At 63.0% G+C, this 23,902-nt stretch overlaps 2 protein-coding genes across 3 annotated transcripts; one reads left to right on the forward strand and one right to left on the reverse strand.

The window, feature by feature from the left end:
* Positions 1-14,079, forward strand: LOC138837766 (3'-5' exoribonuclease HELZ2-like). 2 transcript variants are annotated; one of them, XM_070036748.1, is made up of 19 exons: positions 1-194; positions 1,171-2,229; positions 2,570-2,753; positions 2,827-2,934; positions 3,384-3,901; positions 3,999-4,640; positions 6,337-7,120; positions 7,267-7,342; positions 7,450-11,137; positions 11,223-11,335; positions 11,415-11,546; positions 11,629-11,790; positions 11,864-12,011; positions 12,099-12,215; positions 12,294-12,462; positions 12,607-12,960; positions 13,098-13,254; positions 13,341-13,508; positions 13,586-14,079. In XM_070036748.1, the coding sequence occupies exons 2-19, from the start codon at positions 1,223-1,225 to the stop codon at positions 13,708-13,710; spliced, it is 8,652 nt and encodes a 2,883-aa protein (XP_069892849.1). In that variant the 5' UTR covers positions 1-194; positions 1,171-1,222; the 3' UTR covers positions 13,711-14,079. The 2 variants fall into 2 exon arrangements, with proteins under 2 accessions (XP_069892849.1, XP_069892848.1); XM_070036747.1 differs by having other exon boundaries at positions 2-194; positions 12,294-12,486.
* Positions 14,080-16,861: 2,782 nt separating this feature from the next.
* Positions 16,862-21,157, reverse strand: LOC138837735 (fibronectin type III domain-containing protein 11). The gene is made up of 2 exons (XM_070036670.1): positions 21,047-21,157; positions 16,862-17,998 (listed from the first exon to the last, which is right to left on the reverse strand). The coding sequence occupies exon 2, from the start codon at positions 17,986-17,988 to the stop codon at positions 16,903-16,905; it is 1,086 nt and encodes a 361-aa protein (XP_069892771.1). The 5' UTR covers positions 17,989-17,998; positions 21,047-21,157; the 3' UTR covers positions 16,862-16,902.
* Between the last annotated feature and the right edge of the window lie 2,745 nt (positions 21,158-23,902).

Genomic DNA, 23,902 nt, shown 5'->3' on the forward strand with positions numbered 1-23,902 from the left:
CCTGAGCACAGGGTGAATTGGGGTGGCTGGGGAAAGGGGGGACGGCCCAGGAAGTGGGGAGCCCTTCCTCTTTCACAGATGGGACTGAGGGTTTCCTGGACAGCAGCACAGCCCTCTTCTCCTGCCTTTCTGACTGCCTGGCTGTGAGGTCCCAGTTCTGTGGATCCAGAGGTCTCCAGAGGTCTGGAGTGCAGGTAGGCTCTCAGACTCCACTGCTGCCCCATGCTTCTCTTTAAAACGACGTCTGTGTTCCCCAGCTTCCCCTTGAGAGTTGCCTGCAGACAGGGCTGGGAAGGTGGCTGAGTGGTAGAGCGCTTGCCTTGCATGCATGAGGCCCTGGGTTCGATTCCTCAGCACCACATAAGCAAAAAGGAAAAAAGCCAGAAGTGGAGCTGTGGCTCAAGTGGTAGAGCGCTAGCCTTGAGCTGAAGAGCTGAGGGACAGCGCCCAGGCCAGAGTTCAGGCCCCACGACAGGACCCACCCCCCCCCCCAAAAAAAAGGAGAGAGTTGCCTGCAGAGCACGGGATGTGCCCCAGTGGCCAGCACCGAGGTCCCGGGCTCCATCCCATTGGTGGAGCAAAAGATAATCCCTTTTAGCCCCAGCCCCTGTGTTTGGAGGGAGCTGTTCCTCTTCCATCCCAGCTGGGGTGATGCCCGCCAAAACCAGGGATACCCTGGTATCCCTGGGGGAGCACCGGTATCAACTGTCCTACCTTGGTAGGCCAGACTTCTGCCAGTCTCTGGCTGCTTCGTCCAGGTGGACTGCATGGGGGCAGCGGGGGGGGGGGCGGGGGGGGAGGAGGGCAGTGGGGGGGGCGGTGCTCAGTCTATGGAGTGACCGGGAAACTAGTACATGCATGGGCCCAGACTGCACCGGCCCCAGAGGCACTAGCTGCGGCTTCTGTGGTCTTCAAGGGTCCTCTTTCCCATTAGCTGGAAAATGGCTCCCTCTGGCCAGGGCTTAGAGACCTTGCAGAAGGGACAGACTTTGCCTGGCTCAGGTCAGGGGGACCTGTGTCCTCAACAGGCCAAATTGGGCAAAATTCTCTGTCATCTGCCTGGTGAAGGATATGTGGGTCCCTTGGGGAGCTGGGTGCTGGTCCTGTCCCATTGTCCCTCCATGGCCCTGGAGACCAGCTGCCCAGGAGACTAATGCATCTGTCACCTAGCTGCCGGGAGACGGATGACGCAGCTCTGTGCAGCGCCTGGCCGACATTGGAGATGGCATCCCCAGGGTGCAACCTGTATTCTGCCAACCCTCCGGCCACCCAGGGGCCATCCTTGGCTGGGCTTTATGCTCAGGTGGACCTCTGCCTGGGCTGCTCCCGCTGCACCCAGCGCCTCAACGAGAGCACCTACGTCCTGCGCACGGTGGAGCACCAGTGTCCCGCTGAGGTGCTGCTGGCCCGCTGCAAGGGAGCGGCCAAGAGTAAGATCTGGCGCCACGTGGGCCGCCGGCCCAGCTTCCCCAGACCCCTGCGTTACCAGGTCTGCCGCTACTACAGCCCTGGACGGGGCTGCCGGCGCCACTGGAACCAGTGCACCTTCGCCCGCAGCCCCGAGGAAGCACTGGTCTGGACCTTTGAGTGCAGACACAGCCTCCCCCGCCTGTGGCTGAAGGCCGCTGTGCAGGGCTCCCGGGCCCAGGGTGGGCCTGCCGACATCATCCGGGCGGAGTTTGGTGGCTGCTTCCAGCTGCTCTGTGCCTACTGCTTCAGGCGCTGCCCGCCCGCCCTGTGCCCCGTGGACTCCCGGGGGCGGTGTCCCGAGCACGGAACCTGCCCCAGCCTCTTCATCCATGTGAACGAGGAGGGCCGCAAGCGGCAGTTCCTGGAAGTGCGGCCGCGGCCTCCAAACCGCCAGCCACTCGACTACTGCATGTTTGTGGGTCGAGGGTGGCCCTGCCGCCACGGAGCATCTCGCTGCCAGTATGCGCACAGCGCGGTGGAGATGGCGGTGTGGGAAGCTGAGCGGCTCGGCGGGCTCCTGCGGGGTGACCTACTCAGGCCCTCCACCCCCGGGGAGGACAAGCCCACGGCCACCCACAACCAACCTGCCACCGTCCAGCTCTACTGCCGTGCCTGCCTGGTCACCTGCCGCTCTCAGGAGGCTTTTGAGAACCATTGCTCCTCCTTGGAGCATGCGCAGATGGTCTCCTTAGACCAGGCCCTGCCCTGGGAGCACCGCGCCCCACCCATTGGGCTCTCCAAGTTTGAGCTGTGTCCGAGGTAAGGACAGCCGGGTGGGATTCCAGGGGGAGGGAGGCGTATCCCAACACCCGCACTAGGACCTGGAAGTTCACCAGGTCTGGGGCCTCCCTGCCACCTGCTCTTCCCCTACCTATTAGCTGACACTACAGTGGCCTCGGAGGCCGGGGGTGAGGAGAACTTGTGGGCAGTACCCGTGCTGGGCCTTATCCTGGGAGGTGGGAGAAGACCACAAATCCGGTCCTACCCCCAGCCTAGAATGTGCTGCTGTTCCCACACAGTCCAGGAGCCCAGTCTCTACCCCCCCCCCTTGCCCCCATGGCTGCACCCCAGCGTGGTCCTGCTAACCTCCCCGCCCCAGGCCTGACCTCTGTGAGTATGGCGACATCTGTGTCAAAGCACACTCAGCACAGGAGCTGCAGGAGTGGATCCAGCGGGCACAGACCACGGAGCTTCGAGAACAGGCGGCCTGGCAGGACGGGCTAGTTCCCTACCGGGCCCGGCTGCTCGCCGAGTACCAGCACAGCAGCAGTGAGGTCCTGGTGGTAAGTGGGGGCCGGGCAAGGGGTGGGGTGGGGGCCACGGCCTTGCTGCTGAGGGCCAGGTTTCTTTGTGTAGCTGTCGGAGAGCATCCCTGGAGTGTCCATCACCTGTAACCAGCCCCTGGTACATCAGGCCCAGGAGAAGAAGGCCCAGCACAGATGGACATTTGCCATCCACTCTGCGGTGAGGGTTTAAGAAGCCCTGAGGTCTTGAGCTTTGTGAGCAGCCCAAGCTCCTAGCTGGGTAAACATGCAGAACCCAGTGTCTAGAGCTGATGCCATCGCTGCATCGGTCTGTGTGACCCACAGTGTTCTCACCTGTAATCAGGGTTACTGTTACGCTGGCACCCGTGTGGTCATTCTATGGAGTGAAAAAGATCTCCCAGTGCCTGGCACCTAGCGAGTAAGCAAGGCTGGTGCCCAGGGCCACCTGCCACCTTCAGAGCCTCTTTTGTCTTCTCGGGATTTTACATAGCAGGAAACTAGGGCCCAGAGAAGTTGAACCACCTGAGGGTCCCCTACCCAGGAAGCAGCTTAGGCTGCCTCTCTTCCAGGGTGGGAAGGGTTGGGCATTGTCCTGGACCCAGCGTGAGCCAGTGTCTGGGAGCCGCCTCACACCTTCTTCTCCTGCAGGACCCTCTGTTGCATGTGGCTTTACTCAAGCAGGAGCCTGGGGCAGAGTTTTCCCTGGTTGCCCCCCGTCTCTCTCCAGGCCAGCTCTATGCACTGGGCGAACGTTTTCGTGTGCCCAGCTCCCCGGCAGAATTCCAGGTGGGGGTGTGTGTGCAGGCCTCCTCCTTCGGCTCCTTCGAGCAGTGGGTAGCCTTCGACTTTGGCCGCCGGCCCGTGCTGCTTCGGAAGCTGGGGCTGCGGCTGGGCCCGACCCCCAGTCGAGGGCTCCGTGCAAGGCCAGAGCCTGGCCGTCCTGAGGAGGTAGAACGCTGGCACACAGGCAACCGTTGCATCGTGCGTAGTGTGGAGCGGACGGACGAGCAAGTAGCCCTGATGGCCAAGTACAAGGCGCCTGCCCTGGCCCTGGAGTCCAGCCTCCAGGATCTGGCCTTGAGTCCCATCACATGCACCAATTACCGGCAGATGATGCACCACTTCCTTCACAAGGAGGAGGCCGCCCAGCAGCAGCTGGTGGCCAAGTGAGTCGGGCAGCGGGGTGGGGACAGGGGGCCCGTGTGGATTTGGAGCCAGGCCTGAGCTGGTGGCCTGGAGAACGAACACAGATCTTCCCACCAGGTTGACCTTGAGAGGCCAGGTGTCCCTCAAGACTGCGCTGCAGACGCCGGCCGTCGGCATGCTCTTCGCTCCGCCTGGGGCTCTTTACGCGGAAGTCCCCATCCCCTCCTCACTGGTGCCAGACTCAGACCAGGGCTTCCTCCTGGCCCGGGCGGTCAGCACAGCTCTAGTGGCTCCTGTGCCTGCACCCAACAACACAGTTTTTGAGGTGCGGCTAGAAACCCGGGCCAGCTCGGAGCAGGCGCTGTGGCTGCTCCTGCCCCCCCGCTGCTGCGTGGCCCTGGGCCTGCGGCCGGAGACCAGCCCCACCCTGGAGGTGCAGTTCCAGATCGACCCTCTGACCTTCCGGCTCTGGCACCAGGCAGTGGACGCCCTGCCCGAGGAGCGGCTGGTGGTGCCTGACCTGCCGGCCTGTGTCCTGCCGCGCCCCTGCCCTATTCCGCCTGCATTGCGCGGCAACCGCAAGCAGAAGCTAGCCATGGGACTCATTGCAGGCAGCTGCCCCGAGAGCCTGAAGCCCACCCCACCACTGCTCATCTACGGCCCCTTTGGCACTGGCAAGACCTACACTCTGGCCATGGCGGCCCTGGAGGTCATCCGGCAGCCCCACGCCAAGGTGCTCATCTGCACTCACACCAACAGGTGAGCTTGTGTGGACTCACACCGACAGGTGAGCTCAGAGCACTGCCCCGGCGTCTGCCCCTCCGTTCCCGATGGTGTCCTGCCCCGGCACCTGCCCTTCTACTCCCTGGGTGCCCTGCTGATGACCTAGTTGCCCAACCAGTGAGTGACAGGTCTGTTACTTGCCTGAGGAACTGTGAGTGCTTCACTGGGAGCAGTTGTGGATAGCCATGTGTGTTTCTTGTGGTCGAGGCTCTTTATTTTGTTTGTTTGTTTTTGTTGGCATGGGGCTCAAACTCTGGACCTGGGCGCTGTCCCTTAGCTCTTCAGCTCAAGGCTAGTGCTCTACCACTTGAGCCACAGGGCCACTTGTGGCTTTTTCTGTTTATGTGGTGCTGAGGCATTGAACCCAGGACTTCATGCATGTGAAGCAAGTGCTCTACCTTCCCAGCCGCCTTCCCCTTATTTATTTATTTACAGAAACAGATTTCTCCGTTGAAAAGTTCCCCTTTGGTCCATGTGGGTTTCTTAGTTCCATAACGCCACATATTACAACAGGCACCAAGTCCCCGGCCTGGAGCCAGGGCGGGAGGGTGCCTGACCGATTTCCAGGCTGGTCTGAGGGTCCTGGGAACCAAGACTGTGGCCTGTCTGGAAGATGCTTGCAGCCCCCCTGACTGCTCGGCCCTCTTTGCTGCTAAGAGTTGGGCTCCGGCGCTTGCTACCCGTTGTTACAGCCCTGGAGCCACGCTCTGGTTGGGCACTCAGTCCTGGCCATGTCGGGCTGCCTTGAGCCATGGCCAGAGACTGTCTCCTTCTCTCTGCCTCAGCTCAAACACCAGCTCTTCCTTCAATCCCTCCCTGACACTCAGGCCCGGTGCCCTCGCCAGCACTCCTCTGTGGGATCCAGTTCTTCTCTGATCTGCATCTTTGCTCTGTATCCCCTGAGAAAGCTCCTGGGTAGGACCGCTGTCTGCTCCCCGCAAGCAGAGCTGGTCACACAGTGAATGTTTCAAAGCCCCAAAGAACCAGCGCATACCCCTCATCTCCCCCTCCAGTGAGGAGAGAGCACCGCACACCCCTCCCCCCAGTGAGGAGAGAGCACCGCACACCCCTCCCCCCAGTGAGGAGAGAGCACCGCACACCCCTCCCCCCAGTGAGGAGAGAGCACCGCACACCCCTCCCCCCAGTGAGGAGAGAGCACCGCACACCCCTCCCCCCAGTGAGGAGAGAGCACCGCACACCCCTCCCCCCAGTGAGGAGAGAGCACTGCACACCCCTCCCCCCAGTGAGGAGAGAGCACCGCACACCCCTCCCCCCAGTGAGGAGAGAGCACCGCACACCCCTCCCCCCAGTGAGGAGAGAGCACTGCACACCCCTCCCTCCAGTGAGGAGAGAGCACCGCACACCCCTCCCCCCAGTGAGGAGAGAGCACCGCACACCCCTCCCCCCAGTGAGGAGAGAGCACTGCACACCCCTCCCCCCCAGTGAGGAGAGAGCACTGCACACCCCTCCCCCCAGTGAGGAGAGAGCACCGCACACCCCTCCCCCCCAGTGAGGAGAGAGCACTGCACACCCCTCCCCCCCAGTGAGGAGAGAGCACCGCACACCCCTCCCCCCCGTGCGGAGCGGGCAGCGCACCCCTCGTCTCCCCTCCCCCCCGTGCGGAGCGGGCAGCGCACCCCTCATTCTTCTCTCACGCGCCCATTCTTCCCAGTGCGGCCGACATCTACATTCGGGAATACTTCCACGGCTTTGCCAGTGCCGGCCACCCGGAGGCGGCTCCACTGCGCGTGATGTACACAGACCGCCCACCAAACCAGACCGACCCTGCCACGCTGCAGTACTGCTGTCTGACCCCGGACTGCCGGGCCTTCCGTCCGCCCACGGGGGCGGAGCTGGCCCAGCACCGCCTGGTGGTCACCACCAGCTCCCAGGCCCGGGAGCTCCGGGTGCCCGTGGGCTTCTTCTCCCATATCCTCATCGACGAGGCCGCACAGATGCTGGAGTGTGAGGCCCTCATCCCGTTGGCCTACGCCTCGCCCCGTACCCGGGTGGTCCTGGCAGGGGACCACATGCAGGTCACACCCCGGCTTTTCAGTGTGGCCAGGACCAAGGCGGCCGTGCACACCCTCCTGTACCGCCTCTTCCTGCACTACCAGCAGGGGGCGCATGACCTCGCCCGGCAAAGCCGCATCATCTTCCATGAAAACTACCGCTCCACGGCAGCCATCATCAGCTTTGTCTCGCGCCACTTCTACGTGGCCAAGGGCAACCCTATCCAAGCCAGTGGCAAGGTCCCGTGCCACCCCCGGCACTACCCGCTCATGTTCTGCCACGTCGCGGGCAGCCCCGAACGGGACCTGTCCATGACCTCGTGGCTCAACGCGGCCGAGGTCATCCAGGTGGTGGAGAAGGTGCAAGAGGCCTACAATACGTGGCCGGCCTGCTGGGGCCGCCGCGAGCAGAGGTGCATCTGTGCCGTCTCTCACGGGGCCCAGGTGAGCCCGGCTGCCCGGCCGCCCTCTGGGGGCCGGGGCTCCTGTGTCCACCCCTGAGCCGCACCACAGGACCGTGCTGGGGTCATGGGCATCTGGGCTGAGGTGCAGCAGGCACTCGACACCCTGCGTCTTGTGGCTTCCATCAGGTCAGCGCCTTGAGGCAGGAGCTGAGGAGAAGGAACCTGGGAGAGGTGTCTGTGGGCAACTTTGAGATCCTGCCAGGTGGGTAAGCGGTGGGCGGGGAACACGCCCGGCCCCCAGTCTGGCATTGGTGGGGCAGGGCTGGGGGTGGAGAGCTTGGTCACCTGCCTGACCCGCGTCTCCTGCAGGGCGGGAGTTCCGGGTAGTGGTGCTGAGCACCGTCCACAACTGCCACAGCCTGCTCAGCCCTGGGGCGCCGACCTTGGAGTTCTTCACGGACGCCCGTGTGCTGAACACAGTCATGACCCGTGCCCAGTCCCAGCTGGTGGCCGTGGGCGATGCCGTGGCCCTCTGTTCTTTTGGGGCCTGTAGCAAGCTCTGGAAGAGCTTTATCCGAGAGTGCATAGAACACCGTAGTGTCTGCCCTGAGGGGCTTTCACTGGGGCAGATTGAGCAGGGCGTGGCCCAGAGGCAACAGTGGACCACAGAGAGGTCTTGGGCTGGAGTGGTCAGGGACGGTGTCCTGGTGGAGAGAGCGGGGGGCCCTTCCCCGGAGCACAGGGCAGCTGTGGCAAAGGTCCTGCCGGGGCTTGCGTCTGAGGCAGAGGCCGTGGCAGGGAGACGGGTGGGTCCGGCACCGAAGGAGGGGACACCTGTGGGGGCTGCCGCGGGTGAGAGCGTGGCCCCACGAGGCCCAGCAGCCCCAGAAGCTGCCCTGGAAGGACAGTGTTCTGAGGACCTGGAGTCTGACTTCTGGCCCTTGGACTGGGAGCTCAACGCGGACGATGCCATCCTGAAGGAGCTTCTGGATGAGAGCCGGCAGGTGATGGTCACCGTGGGAGAGGACGGGCTGCTGGACACCATGGCCAGGCCCGCGTCCCCGCAGCAGGCCCAGCAGTACACCAACCTGCCTCCGGCCACTCTGTGGAAGCTGCTGCGCACAGAGCCCGAGCTGTACCGCCGCTGCACCTTCCTGCAGGAGACCTTTGAGCGGGCGTCCGCCATCCCCCTCGACGACGGCGGCCCCAGCCCACTCCAGGTCAGGGGCCGCCTGAACTGCGGCATGGCCTTCACGGGGGACGAGGTGCTGGTGCAGGTGCTGGGCCCCGTGGCGGGCGACAGGAGCGTCCCGGGGCGGCTGCAGGGCCGTGTGGTAGGGGTGCTGAAAAGGAGGAGGCGCGAGCTGGCCTTCGTGTGTCGGATGGACGAGTGGGACCCCCGCATCATGATCCCCATCAACGGTTCCGTCCCGAAGATCTTCGTGGCCGAGCTGAAGGACCGGAGGCAGGTCCCCATCCACCGCCTCTTCCAGGGTCGGGTGCAGCGGGTGAGGCATGAGAGCCTGGCGGCCAACGCCTGGCGCGCCCGGCTCTTCTGGGTGCACATCGTCCTGTGGCGGGAGCGTTTCTACTACCCGCTGGGCATCGTCCTCGAGGTGCTGCCCGAGGCCAGCACCTGGGAACACGGCCTCCGAGCCCTTGACCTGGAGCACGGTCTGAAGGCCCCCTCACCGGATGCCACCTCGGTGTCCAAGGCTCTGCAGAAATACCACTCTGAGCTCGGAACGGCCACGGGCCACAGAGAGGACTGCCGCCCCTTCCTCACCTTCACCGTGGACCCCACGGGCGCCTGCAACCTGGACGACGCCCTCAGTGTCCGGGACCTGGGCGCTGGGTGCGAGGTGGCTGTGCACATCGCCGACGTGGCCAGCTTGCTGCCCAGGGATGGAGCGCTGGATGTGGAAGCGCGCCGGCAGGGCTCTGTGTTCTACGCCCCTGACCGGGAGCCCATGCTCATGCTGCCAGCCAGCCTCTGCCAGGATGCGCTGAGCCTCCTGCCAGGCCGGGACCGCCTCGCCATCTCCCTCTTCCTCACCATGGAGAAGGGCAGCGGCCAGCTCCAGCGCCTGCGCTTCGCACCCTCCATCGTCCGCTCTGACTGCCAGCTGTCCTATGAGGAGGCCGAAATGCTGATCAAGGGGCACCGAGGGGCTGGCCTAGAGCTGCCAGCCTGCCTGGACTCCGTGGGGGCCTGTGTGGTGGCAGCCTGCTACTTCTCCCGAGCGCTGCGCCGGCAGCGGCTGCAGGCCGCCTGTCACTATGAGCGGCCGGATGAGGACAGTGAGCTGGGCTTCCGCGCGGCCCACGTTATGGTCCAAGAGTATATGATCCAGTTTAACAGCCTGGTGGCCAAATTCCTGGTGGACCACGAGCGCACGGGCGCCGTCACGCCGCTGCGGTGGCAGCCCACACCCAGCAGCCACCAGCTGGACGCCGTGGGCGAGAAGCACAGAGAGTTGGTGCCCCTGTCCCTGCACCTCCGCCACCACCTGCGCCCCTGTGGCAGCCCCGCCACACGGCTGCACCTCTTGACCTCTCTCTGGAAAAACATCCAGCTAGCCGCACACAGCCAGGACTACGGCCAGATGGTCGACCTCATTGCCACGGACGACATGCACCCGTCGCTGGCTTGTGCCAGCCTGGACTTCCGGAAGGCCCTGGGACGCTCCGTGTTCTGCCGTTCCGGCCGGGGCCGGCAGCAGCCGGCAGGCCACTACTCGCTGCAGGTGGAATGGTACACCTGGGCCACTTCGCCCATCCGCAGGTACCTGGATTTGGTACTGCAGCGGCTGATTCTGCGGGCGCTGGACTGTGGGGGCTCCACGTACTCCACCAGGGATATCGACAGGCTCTGCCAGGACTTCAGCCGCCAGTATGCTTGCGCCCAGAGCTACCAGCGCCGGGCCTACAGTCTGTACCTGGCTACCCAGCTCCAGGCCCAGCCTCGAGACAAGCTGGGCTTTGTGGTGGATGTGGAGCCAGGGGCCCGCTGCTTCAAGCTGCTCTTCCCTGCCAACCCGGACGCCCTGCCTGACCTCTACCCCGTCAGCTACCGCTCCCTGCAGCTGGCCGAGCATCCCTACAGTCTGGCGGGCAGGCCCGGCCTGCGGCTGGTGTGGCGGCTCCGTGTGTACTCAGTGCAGACACCCAAACCGCCCCCTTTAAAGCCTGGGCCCTTGTGGGACCCACATACCCAGGCCATCGATACCACGCTGTGGCGGCAGCTGCTGCTGCTGGTGGAGCAGCAGCAGTGGCCCGAGCTGGCCGCCCTGGTCCAGGACCAGGGTGCCGCAAAGACCTGGCCGCACGAGACGGGGCGGGTGAGCCACAGCCACTGTGGCAACGTCACTGAGGTGACTCGTGAGCTGGGCAGTGGGGACACTCTGCAGGTGCAGCTGGGTGCCAGGCTGCAGCGGGGCTTCCTGGCACCGACCCTGCAGCTGTGGAGGGTAGCACCTGGCTTCAGCCTCTGCTTGGAGCACACGGAGAGGCCTGGGGACTGCTTCTCTGGCCACCCACACCGGGCCTCTCAGGACCAGTACTGCAGTGCAGATGAGTACTCCCAGGTATGGGGGCCGATCTGCTCCCTGGACTCTGCCATCAACGCGGTCACAGACGGTGACTCCATCACCCTGCAGGACATGCACATTTCCTGGGATAGAAAGAGGGCCCCGCCGGGGCAGCTGCAAGGTGCCTTCAGCCTTGACCCTGCCTTCCTCCGGGAGAACGGCATCGACACTAACTTTGGCTGCAGCTACCTCTGCATCCGGCTGGAGGGGCTCCCGGCTCCTCCCTGCCCACCCTCTGCGCCCAGCAGCCTCAGCCCCCGCCTGAGCATTGACCCTGACACCTACACCTGGGTGGCTCACGGGCTGGCCCACGACTGGAGCCAGGAGGACTCTGAGGATGGACAGGAGGCCCCCGGGCGAGTGCACTTCTTCATCCACCACATGGCCATGGAGAAGATTCCAGAGGAGGTGCAGAGACCCAGCACCCAGTTCACTGTTGAGGTGTTATCCAAACCACTTCCGGACCTGTGAGTGGCTTCCGTGGCCTGAGACATGGGGTGACTGCCCGACCCCCCTATGGCTGTTGATTTTCTGTGTTCTCCTCACCCCTAGCCGCAAGGAAGAAGCTGTGCGTCGGCTAAAGAATGCGTCCCCGCTGGTCACCAGCATTGCCCTCGGCAAGCCCATCCCTCAGGCCTGCCTCTGGCCTGGCCGGAAGCCCCATGGTAAGGGCGGGTCCCGCCCACCCTCCCTTCCCTCTTCCCCTCGCTGCGGGCACTCAGCGTTCCCCACTCCTGTGTCCAGCGATGGCCAGCAGGTTCCTGGAGCGGTTGGCCTATGACATCCCCGGGGGAGGCCACAAGCTGAACCTCAGCCAGAACACGGCCGTCAGGAGGGCTCTGCAGAGGCCGTTCACCGTCATCCAGGGCCCTCCGGGTAGGCCTGGCTCAGGGGCCCGGGGCTGCCCCGGCGGGGGCACAGGAGCGGGGGCTGGCCTCACCCTTCTTTCTGTACACAGGAACAGGGAAGACAGTGGTGGGCCTCCACATCATATTCTGGTTCCACAAATCAAACCAAGAGCAGACACGGCCCCGCGGCGGCCCCGAGGGCGAGGGGCCACAGGGGGCGCCGTGCATCATGTACTGCGGTCCTTCCAACAAGTCGGTGGACGTCCTAGCAGGTGTGTAGAGGGGCACATGGGCTGCCGGGGCCCCGGGCACCGGGAGGTGGCCCCTGATGAATGGCACCTCCAGGACTGCTCCTGAGTAAGAGGAAAGAGCTGAGGCCGCTGCGTGTGTACGGCGAGCAGTACGAGGCTGTTGACTTCCCGGTGCCAGGTGTGGGTGGCAGAGGCCCGCTCAGCAAGACCTCTCAGGAGGGGAGGCCCAACCAGAAGCTCAGGTGCGGCCTGCGTGTGCTGGGTGGAGGCGCGGGCCCCCTGCGGGCGGCCCCACATCCCGCAGCAGCTCCCGAGTTCTCTCCTCTTAGGAGCATCACCCTGCACCACCGGATCCGACAGCCCTCCAACCCGTGGGCACAGGAGGTCAGGGCATTTGATGCCCGTGTGCAGCAAGGGGAAGTCTTCTCTAAGGAGGACCTAGCCTTGTAAGTGCCAGGACTGGGCTGTGGGGCTGCCTGCCGGTGGGAGGGGCGGGTCAGGGTGACGGGCGGTGCCCTGCCCAGGTACCGGAAGACCCTGACCAAGGCCCGGAAGTTTGAGCTGGACCAGCACTCGGTCATCCTGTGCACGTGTTGCTGCGCAGCGACAGCCAGCCTGCAGGACCTGCATGTGCGGCAGATCCTCATCGACGAGGCCGGCATGGCCACCGAGCCAGAGACACTCATCCCTCTGGTACGCTTCTCGAAGGCCGAGAAGGTGAGGGGTGGCCGGTGGGCGGGCACGGCGGGCATGCCAGGTGAGGGCCGTGGCCGGCTGGGGGCTGGACACGGCCCTCGGGTCTGGAGGTGTCAGACGCAGGGCTGCCTGTGCCTCCAGGTGGTTTTACTTGGGGACCATCAGCAGCTCCGGCCCGTGGTCAAGGGCGAGCAGCTGCGGAACCTGGGGATGGACCGGTCCCTCTTCGAGCGGTATCACAGGGACGCCTTTATGCTGGACACGCAGTACCGCATGCACAGGGACATCTGCGCCTTCCCCTCCGAGGAGTTCTACGGGCAGAGGCTGAAGACCTGTCCCAGCCTGCGGCGGCCACCCAGCCTCCTTGGCCACGCAGGCAGGGAGAGCTGCGCCATCATCTTTGGCCACCTGCAGGGCCGTGAGCAGGTGCTGATGGTGTCCACGGATGAAGGGAGTGAGAACTCCAGGGCCAACCCAGACGAGGTGGCAGAGGTGGTGAGTGTTTCCTGGTGGGAGGTGGGCGGCTTCCAGAGCAGGAAGGAAGGAGAACTTCCTGGAGGGAGCTGGTTTCAGGGATCAAGTGTGGCTCTTTTGCCCAGGGCAGAAGACGCACTAGGGTCCCTCCCCCTCAGGTCCGCATCACCAAGCAGCTAACCTTGGACCGGACAGTGGACCCCAAGGACATCGCCATCCTTACTCCCTACAACGCACAGGCTGCGATGATCGGCCAGGCCCTCAAGAAAGAGGGGGTCAGTGGAGTGACCGTGTCTTCCATCACCAAGAGCCAGGGTGAGTCTGGCACCGGGGGCCCCTCCCCAGTGGGCTGGGGAGGTGGGCGCAGTGGGCCCGGCAAACCGCACTGCTCAATCCCCCAGGGAGCGAGTGGCGCTACGTGTTGGTGAGCACCGTCCGCACCTGTCCCCGGAGTGACGTGGACGGGCGGCCGACCAAGAGCTGGCTCAGGAAGTTTCTGGGCTTTGTCGTGGACCCCAATCAAGTGAATGTAGCCCTCACTCGGGCTCAAGAGGGGCTGTGCCTGATTGGTAAGGGCTAGGGCTCTGGAGGGTAAACCAAGGGCAGACTCAGGGTAGAGCTGGCAACTGCCCAACTCTCCCCACAGGAGACCACATCTTGCTGCGCTGCTGCCCGCTCTGGTGCCGGCTCCTGGAATTCTACAAGGCCCAGAATAGCCTCGTGCCTGCCAAGCAGGTTCGGGTCCGGAGAAGGTCAGCTGTGTGTTCTTGAAGAGCTCCGGCTCGTGGGGGCCCTCCACTGTGGGCTGGGCACTCGGCATGCTGTCGGCTGGCCCTCTAGCTGCCTGGGTGAGGCCCAGTCCCCAGCCATGGTCATGGTCAGTGACAGCCTTGTGTGGGCTGGCCCCATCCAACCTGCCGTGCTTACCTTGGAGGAACTGGGACAACTGCTTCCTGCTGGCACAGGGAAGACTGGCCACACAGAGTCCAGATCAGCAGAGGACACTTCTGCCATTACTGGGTATCCCAGGCAGCAAGGGGGGGCCCGTGGCCTCTGACCTTCAGATCCACGTGTAATTGCCCTGGGAGCCACACATGTGCCTTACTTTCTAAATTAAAAGCCAGCAGTCATTTACCGAGATGCCAGTAGATGGCTTCCCTGGAGAAGAAAGCCCTCTCCTCCAGTCCATGTGCCCTTCAGGGTCACCCGCTGGGGGAGGGGCAGGTACACCAGATGTCCACACCAGCCTGGCCAGCCTCCACTGCCCAGGGCCTGAGCAGCTTTGAGGGCAGGGGACTGCCCAGGCATCTGCTTTCACTACAGCTGTGCTTGCCGGGTCCGGGGTGCAGAACCTTCTCTGAAGGGTTGAGTGGGCGCAGCGAGCCCTGAGATCTGGGACGGCTTCTGTCTCTGCCAGGGGAAGAGGAGGAAGGGGTGAGGGGAGGAAGCAGAGATGGCCCTCGGTTGCCCTACCAGGTCCACTTTGTGAAGATGTCTGGCTGGGCTTTTTACAATCAGAATCTACTTTCCGATTTTTGTACATCTTCTCAGACTCAGCATTATATGACTGAACACTGATTTTATTAGGCTAAGGGCAGAAAGGCTGGCTTTCATCTTGCTTGAAGCCAGGAGGCTGGCGAGCCCTAGACCTGGGAGGACCAGGGCATCCCGTCTGATGAGCAAAGGCGTGGACTGTGCAGCCCAGTAGTGTCTGTGCCACATCGCAGGAAGCAGGCAAGGACAAGCCACACCAGGTAGCCCTGCACCCGGCTGGAGGACGGAGGACCAGCCCGCAGCCTCGGGCCGCATGGCCCTGGGGCATCCTGGGGAGTAGGTCCAACCTCTTCACTCTTCGTGCCGGCATCCTGCCAAGTCCCATCTCTCCCCAGACCTCTGGGCTCTACAGCCCCTCCTCGGTCAACTTAGGCTGGAGCCTGTGGCTAATGCGTGGGGCATCTCCTGGCCTGGGTGAGCACCAGCTGACAGGGACAGGATGGCCAGCCACACTCCCTCTGTCCCAGGCCAGGGGGAAGAGGTTGCAGAGACACCGCAGTGAGAAGAGGCCCCAGGGCGAGTTCTGAGATAGCAGGTACTCAGCCTGGGTGAGAGGGCTCCCGCAGCATGGGGCCTTGAAACGGGAAGCAGAGGTGGACGGGTGCCAGGCAGGGTTGGAGCTTGAGAGATTCTGTTGGGAAGCATGGTGCATGGTGGTGGGTGAGGGTTGGTGCTGGCAGGCTGGGTGCTGGGTGCGACCCTCGCTCCAGGACCAAGGGTCGCCTAGGAATGGCTCTGCCCCTGGGAGGTGGCCTTCCTGGGCCGGCAGGTTGGGCACAAGCTGGGCCTGCCGGGCACACCGGTTCCCAGCTTTCATCCCGTGCACCCCTGCCTTCCCCCTCCAGACCACGCGCCTCCACCTTGAACGCGTGGGACAGCGCTGTCTTGTGGCGCGTTCAGAGACAAGCCGCGCACGCGCGCACACACACACACACACACACACACAGACACACACACACACAGACACACACAGCCAAAGCGTGACATCCTGGGTGCCCTGCAGGAAGCACACACACACACACACACACACACACACACACACACACAGCCAAAGCGTGACATCCTGGGTGGCCTGCAGGAAACACACACACACACACACACACACACACAGCCAAAGCGTGACATCCTGGGTGGCCTGCAGGAAGCACACACACACACACACACACACACACACACACACACACACACAGCCAAAGCGTGACATCCTGGGTGCCCTGCAGGAAGCACACACACACACACACACACACACACACACACAGCCAAAGCGTGACATCCTGGGTGCCCTGCAGGAAGCACACACACACACACACACACACACAGCCAAAGCGTGACATCCTGGGTGGCCTGCAGGAAGCACACACACACACACACACACACACACACACACACACACACACACACACAGCCAAAGCGTGACATCCTGGGTGCCCTGCAGGAAGCACACACACACACACACACACACAGCCAAAGCGTGACGTCCTGGGTGCCCTGCAGGAAGCACCCTGCTCTGGGGGCCGGAGGACCCTAGAAGGGAGCCCTGCCTCCACCAAACCCATGCCCAGGGCTCCTGGGTCTGTCACACCACCCCTCCGCCAGGGGGCGGCGACTCCTGTCCCTCCCAGACGTGGTCATCGCAGACCACGGTGGGCTCATGGGAACACGCTGGGCCTGCAAAGCCAGGGTGCCCTCTGCACTTCCTGCACCGGCCCTCCTGTGCCACACCCACAGCACGGCATACACGTCCCCACCTCCCGGATCACAAGACTGTGCATGGCGCGCTGCGGGCGGGGCTGGGGTCACGGGCCACACTGAGGGCTCTGCAGGCAGCACAAGGGACCAGGGCACTGGTGTGGGGACACACAGCAGCTGATGGAGGGCCAGTGGAGGGGGCCAGCACACCTCCCAAGCTATGGCACGGGCCCCCTTACCAAGACCCTCACCCACCTAGGGTGCCGATGAACTTCAGCTTTTCTTGGGGGAGAAAATAACACTTTTTTTTTTATTTTAAAATCAAATGTCACTTAGGCCTCAGGCACTCTGGCTCTAAGGACGCCAGGCATGGCAGCACGGCGGGCCTTGATCGCCGAGCAGTGTGGAGTCAGGGAGCCCCAGCTGGGGGGGGGGGGGGAGGGAGGCAGTGAGGGAGCAGAGCCTGTTGTGGTGGGGGGGAGGGGCTGGGTCCCCTGGGGGCAGCTCATCACTGCTGCCAGGGGCGGCCACTTCCTCCTCCCGTGGCCTGCGGTCTGGAAGGCCCAGCAGGGCCCTGTGGAAGGGTGTCAGGAGCTGGGGTCTGGGGTCTGTGAGATGCTGGGCTGTCAGGAAAACACACATGCTGCTGCCTTAAAACCTAAATCGGGGTGTGTGACTCTGTGTGTATACTCCTCTTTATTAGTGGATAAATACTAGAACTCATCTCTCGGAGGGTGCAGTCAGGGGCGGCTGGGTGTGCCCAGCCCCGGGGGGGCCCGGCGAGGATGGCAGGGCGAGACTGTGACTGGGCGTGGCCCCTCGGGACTCCGGAGAGGTCTGCAGGGCGAGGCCATGACTGGGCGGGGCCCTGCGAGGCCCGGGCAAGGTCTGCAGAGTGAGGCTGTCTCTCCAGGGCTCGTACACCAGCGTGTAGCTCTCCGCCCTCTTGATGGTGAACTTATAGGTGCGGTTGGGCAGCAGGTTGTGGACGTCGAAGGTGCAGGCGGCGATGGGGACCAGGCCACACTGCGCGCACTCCTGCTGTGTCCGTGGCTCCAGCAGCTTGAAGCGCAGCTCAAACTGCTCCGGTGCTGCTGGCTGGACGGTGACAAACCAGCGCAGGCTGACCCAATCCTGATGGGCCACTGACTCCTTCCGGTCAAACATGACGGGCATCTTGGTGCTCAGCATGAGCCGGATGTGCGGGATCTTGGTGGCCCCGATGTCGGACACCAGGCGGTGCTTGATATGCAGGCGTCCGGGCACCATCATGGCCAGGAAGTTGTCCATGACCGCAGACAAGTCTGCCAACTGCTGTTCCACCAGCCCCCAGCCGGCCAGGAAGGGCCGTGGGTCAGGCGACTCGAGCAGCGCATCCAGCTCCGCATGACCCCGGTCCAGCTGCTCCAGCAGGTGCCCCAGCAGGAGGAGCTGGATCTTGGTCTGTGCCGTGCCCACCTTCTTCATGCGCTGAAACTTCCAGGGGTCGATGAGCTGGACCATGGCGCTGGGCAGCAGCAGCGGGTTCTGGTCGCCCAGGGCCAGGTGCTTGGGGAGGATCTCAATGTAGTAGGAACACTTCTTGAGCAGCTGCATGCGGGCATGGTGGCGCTTGAGCAGGTGGGGGCTCAGGTCTGTGGTCAGGAACTCGCGCAGCACATTGCGCCGTGCCATGTAGGTCCTCCATGCTTCTGGCTCCAGTAGCTGCTGCTCCTCCACCTCCTCCGCCTCCTCCATGTCCAGGAAGGACTGCGGACAGTCCAGCTTCATCTTGTCCAGGCCCAGGCCTGTCACCTGGAAGCTCATTGTCTAGGAGCTGGGGGGGGGAGGGCTGAGCATAAGCTTTGATTGTTAGGCTGACCCCCAACACTCACCCTCTTCTGCCCTCCCCCTGGGAAGCAGCTTCTCAGGGGCCAGAACAGACGGGTTCAACGGCTGGACAAAGCGAACGCAGAGGGGAGGTGAAGCTGTCCTCTCCAGTGATAAACAGGGTGAGGTAGAGGAGGAGGGCTTGGGGCCAGAGTGGTATGAGCAGAAACTCCGGCCACTGAGGAGCTCTAAGGCCTGGTGTGAGCCTGGCCTGACACCGGGTGGAGGAAAGCGTCCTTAGGGCTTCGAAGAGGGCTCAGGGTGACCTGGACAGCACAGGCACCTACTGCGTCTCCCAGAACACCCTCCATACCTCACGGCACTGGCAGAGCAGAAGACAAAGGCTAGTCAAAGGCAGAGGAACCCCCATCACAGCAGCCCCCGGGGTGTGCAGGGCCTCCTCCCTGGCTGCGCTGACTCCAGGAAGAGTCCTTGCAGAAGGAAGATCTACCTCACCTCGCTCCCCACAGAGACGTTTGCCAGCTCTGTCTGCTTCCAAGGTTAGTGGTGGGTGTTTTGCTTTTGTTTTAAAATTATATTTTTATTAGCTTCAAGTAGCTGTACAAAAGGATTGTAATTCCACGTGTTAGTGGAATTGACCGATATGATCCCTTTTTCAACTCAGGGATTCATGCTTGCTAGACAGGTGCTCCATCTCTGGAGGTATTTGTTGGTTGTGTGTGTGTGTGCCAGTTCTGGGGCTTGAACTCAGAGCCTAGGCACTGTCCCTGAGCTTTTTTTTGCTAAAGACTAGCACTCTGCCACTTGAGCCACACTTCTACTTCTGGTTTTTTGGTGGTTAACTAGAGATACGAGTCTCACAAACTATCCTGCCCAGGCTGGCGCCAGTGACCCTCAGATCTCAGCCTCTCAGGTAGCCAGGATTATAGGTGTGAGCCATTCATGCCCAGTTATTTATTTTTTAGATGGGGTCTCACTTTGTTTCCCAGGCTGGCCTCTAGCCTTGGGTTCAAGGGGTCTTCCTGTCTCAGCCTCCTAGATGGTGCCTCTCTATCTGAGGTTCCAGAGTTTGAACTCTGTGGAGTTGATGTGCCACAAGGCTGACCTTGGAGTCGGAGCTCCCGGGAAGTCAGTCAGCATCCTGGAGATGGAGCTCCTGAGAAGTCAGTCAGTACCCTGGAGATGGAGCTCCTGAGAAGTCAGTCAGCACCCTGGAGATGGAGCTCCTGAGAAGTCAGTCAGTACCCTGGAGATGGAGCTCCCGGGAAGTCAGCACCCTGGAGATGGAGCTCCCGGGAAGTCAGTCAGTACCCTGGAGATGGAGCTCCCAGGAAGTCAGCACCCTGGAGATGGAGCTCCCGGGAAGTCAGTCAGCACCCTGGAGATGGAGCTCCTGAGAAGTCAGCACCCTGGAGTCAGAGCTCCTGGGAAGTCAGTCAGTACCCTGGAGATGGAGCTCCCAGGAAGTCAGTCAGTACCCTGGAGATGGAGCTCCCAGGAAGTCAGCACCCTGGAGATGGAGCTCCCAGGAAGTCAGCACCCTGGAGATGGAGCTCCCAGGAAGTCAGTACCCTGGAGATGGAGCTCCCAGGAAGTCAGCACCCTGGAGATGGAGCTCCCAGGAAGTCAGTCAGTACCCTGGAGATGGAGCTCCCAGGAAGTCAGTCAGTACCCTGGAGATGGAGCTCCCAGGAAGTCAGTACCCTGGAGATGGAGCTCCCAGGAAGTCAGTACCCTGGAGATGGAGCTCCCAGGAAGTCAGTCAGTACCCTGGAGATGGAGCTCCCAGGAAGTCAGTCAGTACCCTGGAGATGGAGCTCCTGGGAAGTCAGTCAGCACCCCAGAGTCAGAGCTCCTGGGAAGTCAGTCAGCACCCTGGAGTCAGAGCTCCCGGGAAGTCAGTCAGCACCCTGGAGATGGAGCTCCCGGGAAGGGCCTGGATCCCTCACGCCACTGGCTGCTGCCCGGGCTCGAGTGCCCTTTGCTAGGCCAGTGGCTTCCCTTGGAAGCTGTGGTTGTCACTCTGAGGTTGGATGTATGATGAACAGAGCTGAGAGACTGGTAAGGGTCTCCTGGTAAGCCTGAGTCCTCAGAGGTTAACCTTTACCTTCCTAGAGCAGCCTCTCCCCGCTTCCCCAAGAACAGGCTCTGGGGCTCTGGGATGAGTGCAAGTTGGGACCATGACCTGAGGCATTTCACAGACCCTTGGCTGTGCGGGCTGTGCCCACGGCTGGAGAGCCGCGTGGGCCCCGTGCCCACGGCTGGAGAGCCGCGTGGGGTCTGACACCCGTGTCCACGGCTGGAGAGCCGCGTGGGGTCTGACACCCGTGCCCACGGCTGGAGAGCCGCATGGGCCCCGTGTCCACGGCTGGAGAGCCGCGTGGGGTCTGGCGCCCGTGTCCACGGCTGGAGAGCCGCGTGGGCCCCGTGTCCACGGCTGGAGAGCCGCGTGGGCCCCGTGCCCGCGGCTGGAGAGCCGCGTGGGGTCTGGCGCCCGTGTCCACGGCTGGAGAACCGCGTGGGGTCTGACGCCCGTGTCCACGGCTGGAGAGCCGCGTGGGCCCCGTGCCCACGGCTGGAGAACCGCGTGGGCCCCGTGCCCACGGCTGGAGAGCCGCGTGGGGTCTGACGCCCGTGCCCACGGCTGGAGAGCCGCGTGGGGTCTGACACCCGTGCCCACGGCTGGAGAGCCGCGTGGGGTCTGACGCCCGTGCCCACGGCTGGAGAACCGCGTGGGCCCCGTGCCCACGGCTGGAGAGCCGCGTGGGGTCTGACGCCCGTGCCCACGGCTGGAGAGCCGCGTGGGGTCTGGCGCCCGTGTCCACGGCTGGAGAGCCGCGTGGGCCCCGTGCCCACGGCTGGAGAGCCGCGTGGGGTCTGGCGCCCGTGCCCACGGCTGGAGAGCCGCGTGGGCCCCGTGCCCACGGCTGGAGAGCCGCGTGGGGTCTGGCGCCCGTGCCCAGCCCCCTGCCCCACAGGCCACCTCGGCCCCCATCTTGCCCTTGCCCCAGGGCCCGGCCAGCCCCCGACCTACCCCTCGTCTCCAAGTGCCGGCTGCGCCGCCCGGCCTCCCCCGCCGAGTGGAGCCTCGGCACTGTCTGGCCTCCGCCTCGCTCGCCTCCTCCCCGCGGCAGTGGTTGCCGGGGGCGCCGCGCGCCATTGTGACGCTGCGCGCAGGGGCGGGGCGGGTCCCGGCCGGACTCCGCGGACCCGCCGCGATCGGGGCCCTGGCTTGGCGGCGGCGGTGGGGGGTGGAGGCGGGGTTCCAGGCTCAGCCGGGTCTCCCCGCGGGGCCCTCCCCCTCCCTCCCCTCCCCCCGCGGGGCCCTCCCCCGTCCCCCTCCCCCTTCTCCCCCCCTCCCGCACGCCGCGCGCCCTCCGGGCCCCTCGGCAGAGCCCCAAGGGGCTCCGTGGAGGGCCGGGCGCCGCCCTGGTCTCCGCCTGGGTGAAGCTGGCAGCAGCAGCTGCTGAGGTCAGGAGCCGGCCTGAGAAGGGGGCACCGTGGGGTCCTGGCAGAGCCAGCGCCCGGGCACCAGGGGCGGGGAGGAAGCCTTGCCCGGCCCCACCCACTTTTTTTTTTATTGTAAAGATACTATACAGAGGGTTACAGTTACATGAGTGAGGTAATGAGTACACTTCCTCTTGAGCATTGTTACCTCCGCCATTGTTTTCCCCCTACCATCCCCTCCCTCCCTCCCTCCCCCAAGGTTCTTTTTTTTTTTTTTTGATTGTGATTAAGTGATTACTTAATTTCCGGTAATTCACAGTATTGTGGAATAATGATGCTCGTTTAAAGTCACAAGTTCATTCTAACTTTCCTGGAGCAAATTGTCTATCATGCGCAGAGGGGTTACAGCTCCAAGCCAGGTCGTGGGTGCCTTTCTTGTTGGACCCCAGTTCCTCCCGTTCCCCCCACGTCCCCCCCACGAGTGGGACCGTTGATTTTCCACCTAGTGTCTACTGAGTACCGCTGCTGCCCCTTCTTTCTGTTCCTAATTTCCCATCTACTTTGCCATTAAACATTTTGCTTTCAGATCCAGATTCGGAAACATGTAAGGAGTAATGATCGTGTGCCCTTACCCATGTGCCCCACTGAGCATCTTTCAGAGCTGTAACCCCAGTCATCTGAGGTCATGTCCAAGGCCTCATCCAAGGTCACGTCAGGGTGCTGACAGCAGTGGGCAGATCCCCGCCTTGGGGGCCTTTTCGGGATACCTGGCACGGCAGCCCAGCTCAGAACCACTGTGTGACCACAGCCACGCAGTGTGGGCTCTGCTCGCTGCCCTGAGTCTTCCAGCCATGCCCACATTGCAGGCCGTGCTCCCTGGCAGGGCTGAGTTTGTTTTCAGTCTCACCAGGTCCCCCGTGGGCAGTGAGTTCTTGGGCTCACCCTGGTGGACAGAAGTCCAGCCACACAAACTATAGCTGCTCCCTCCTGACACATGCACCCAGCCTCAGCCTGTCTCCCTGGAGGCCCAGGTCCCCCGGCTTCTGTCTTCACAGTGACAACAAGCTTAGTGCTCTCACAGACAGGGAAATCAAGGTACACCGCTCGGCACAAATTCATCTGATCTGATCTCACCCAAAGCAGTTCCTGCAAGGCCTCGCCCCTCACTCTGAATCGCCTCTGTGGTTAGGGCCAGTGGGCAGGGGAGCTGATAGGGGAGACAGAGTCGGGGGGTTAGCATCAAGGTTTGCTGGCAGGTCCTGTCGTACCAGATAGACAAAGAAGTGGGCAAATAGGGCGGTGCACCTGTGAGTCTCAGGCTGGCAAGGGGCAGCGTGCTTGGTGGAGGCAGGGTGGAGGGAGGCGGACAGGGAAGAGGGGAGCAGCTCAGGACAAGGGATCTACTGGGCAGAGACCTAGTGGGGAGCATGGATCTGAGGTGTCCTGCACTGGAGCTGGGAAGGGGCCCAGGCCAGGGTCAAGCTTGTGCAGGGTGTGGGGTGAAGGATTAGTGCAGAGGTATAGTCAGGATGGGGTACCACATATAGGGGCACAGTGTGTGCAGAGTTGAAGGTGGGGTGGGGGGTACTTCCTGCAGAATTGCTGGGACGTGTAGTTGAGGAAAGAGGAACTTGCCAGGAACTCTTTGGCCAGGTCCCAGGACTCTCTAGGCTTCTGTCTGTCTGGAGGATCCCTTGGGGTGGGGTGGGGGGGACCTGTTTTCAGACAGTGGACATTCTTTGCATGCTGGATCCTACTGTCCTGCACAAGTTCCTCTGCTCTGACCTCAAAGTATGGGCAGAACCTTTTCCTCACCTGTAGGAGAAAGGAAACTTTTTCTACCTTGGGGTTCTTGCTGACAGTGGCAGGGAGATGAAGTATCACTCTGTGAGCATTTCCTCGAGTGGATGAGGCCCGAAGACCAAGGTGGGGGCCAGGCCAGAGGCAGCCAGGGCCCTCCTCTTCTGCCCTGATCTCCAGGTCTGCTTCTGGGCTCCAGCTGCATGCGGGACATGCTGATCCCCAGGCCAGAGAGAAAGGGAGTGCCTGGGAGGAGGGAGGAATGTCTCCAGAGTCCAGAATGCCTCAGCCCAAGTGGTCAGTACCGCAGGAAGCCTAAGAGGCTTCCAGGGCTGGAAGCTAGATTTCCTTCCGGAAGAGGTTTCCCTTGGGTATGAAGGATTGAGGAGACGGTTGTACAAAACCCCAACTTGCATACAGCAGGGCAAATTCTCCTTAAGGAGGATGGTGTGACGGTAAGGGCCATCCCCAAATCTGCTGATGTAATTATTTTTTCCAGACCTCCCTCCCCCCCACATGACAGGTCTCCACAGCAGGAAGCCTAAACCCACAGGGCTCCAGGCCAGTCAGGTGCTTAAACCTCAGCGCCGGGCTCAGCTGCAGATCCCAGAAGGATGGAGCCCATACCCTGTCAGAGCCAAAT

The sequence above is a fragment of the Dipodomys merriami genome, unplaced genomic scaffold (assembly GCF_024711535.1).
Source record: "Dipodomys merriami isolate MVZ:Mamm:240054 unplaced genomic scaffold, mDipMer1.0.p SCAF_275, whole genome shotgun sequence".
NCBI lineage: Eukaryota > Metazoa > Chordata > Mammalia > Rodentia > Heteromyidae > Dipodomys > Dipodomys merriami.

Coding starts and splice junctions, on each gene's coding strand:
- LOC138837766 (XM_070036747.1), top strand. CDS start 1,223: ATGGCATCCCCAGGGTGCAACCTGTATTCTGCCAACCCTCCGGCCACC. Junction 4,641..6,336: donor ATCTGCACTCACACCAACAG/GTGAGCTTGTGT, acceptor CATTCTTCCCAG/TGCGGCCGACATCTACATTC. Junction 11,791..11,863: donor GTCGGTGGACGTCCTAGCAG/GTGTGTAGAGGG, acceptor TGGCACCTCCAG/GACTGCTCCTGAGTAAGAGG.
- LOC138837735 (XM_070036670.1), bottom strand. CDS start 17,988: ATGAGCTTCCAGGTGACAGGCCTGGGCCTGGACAAGATGAAGCTGGAC.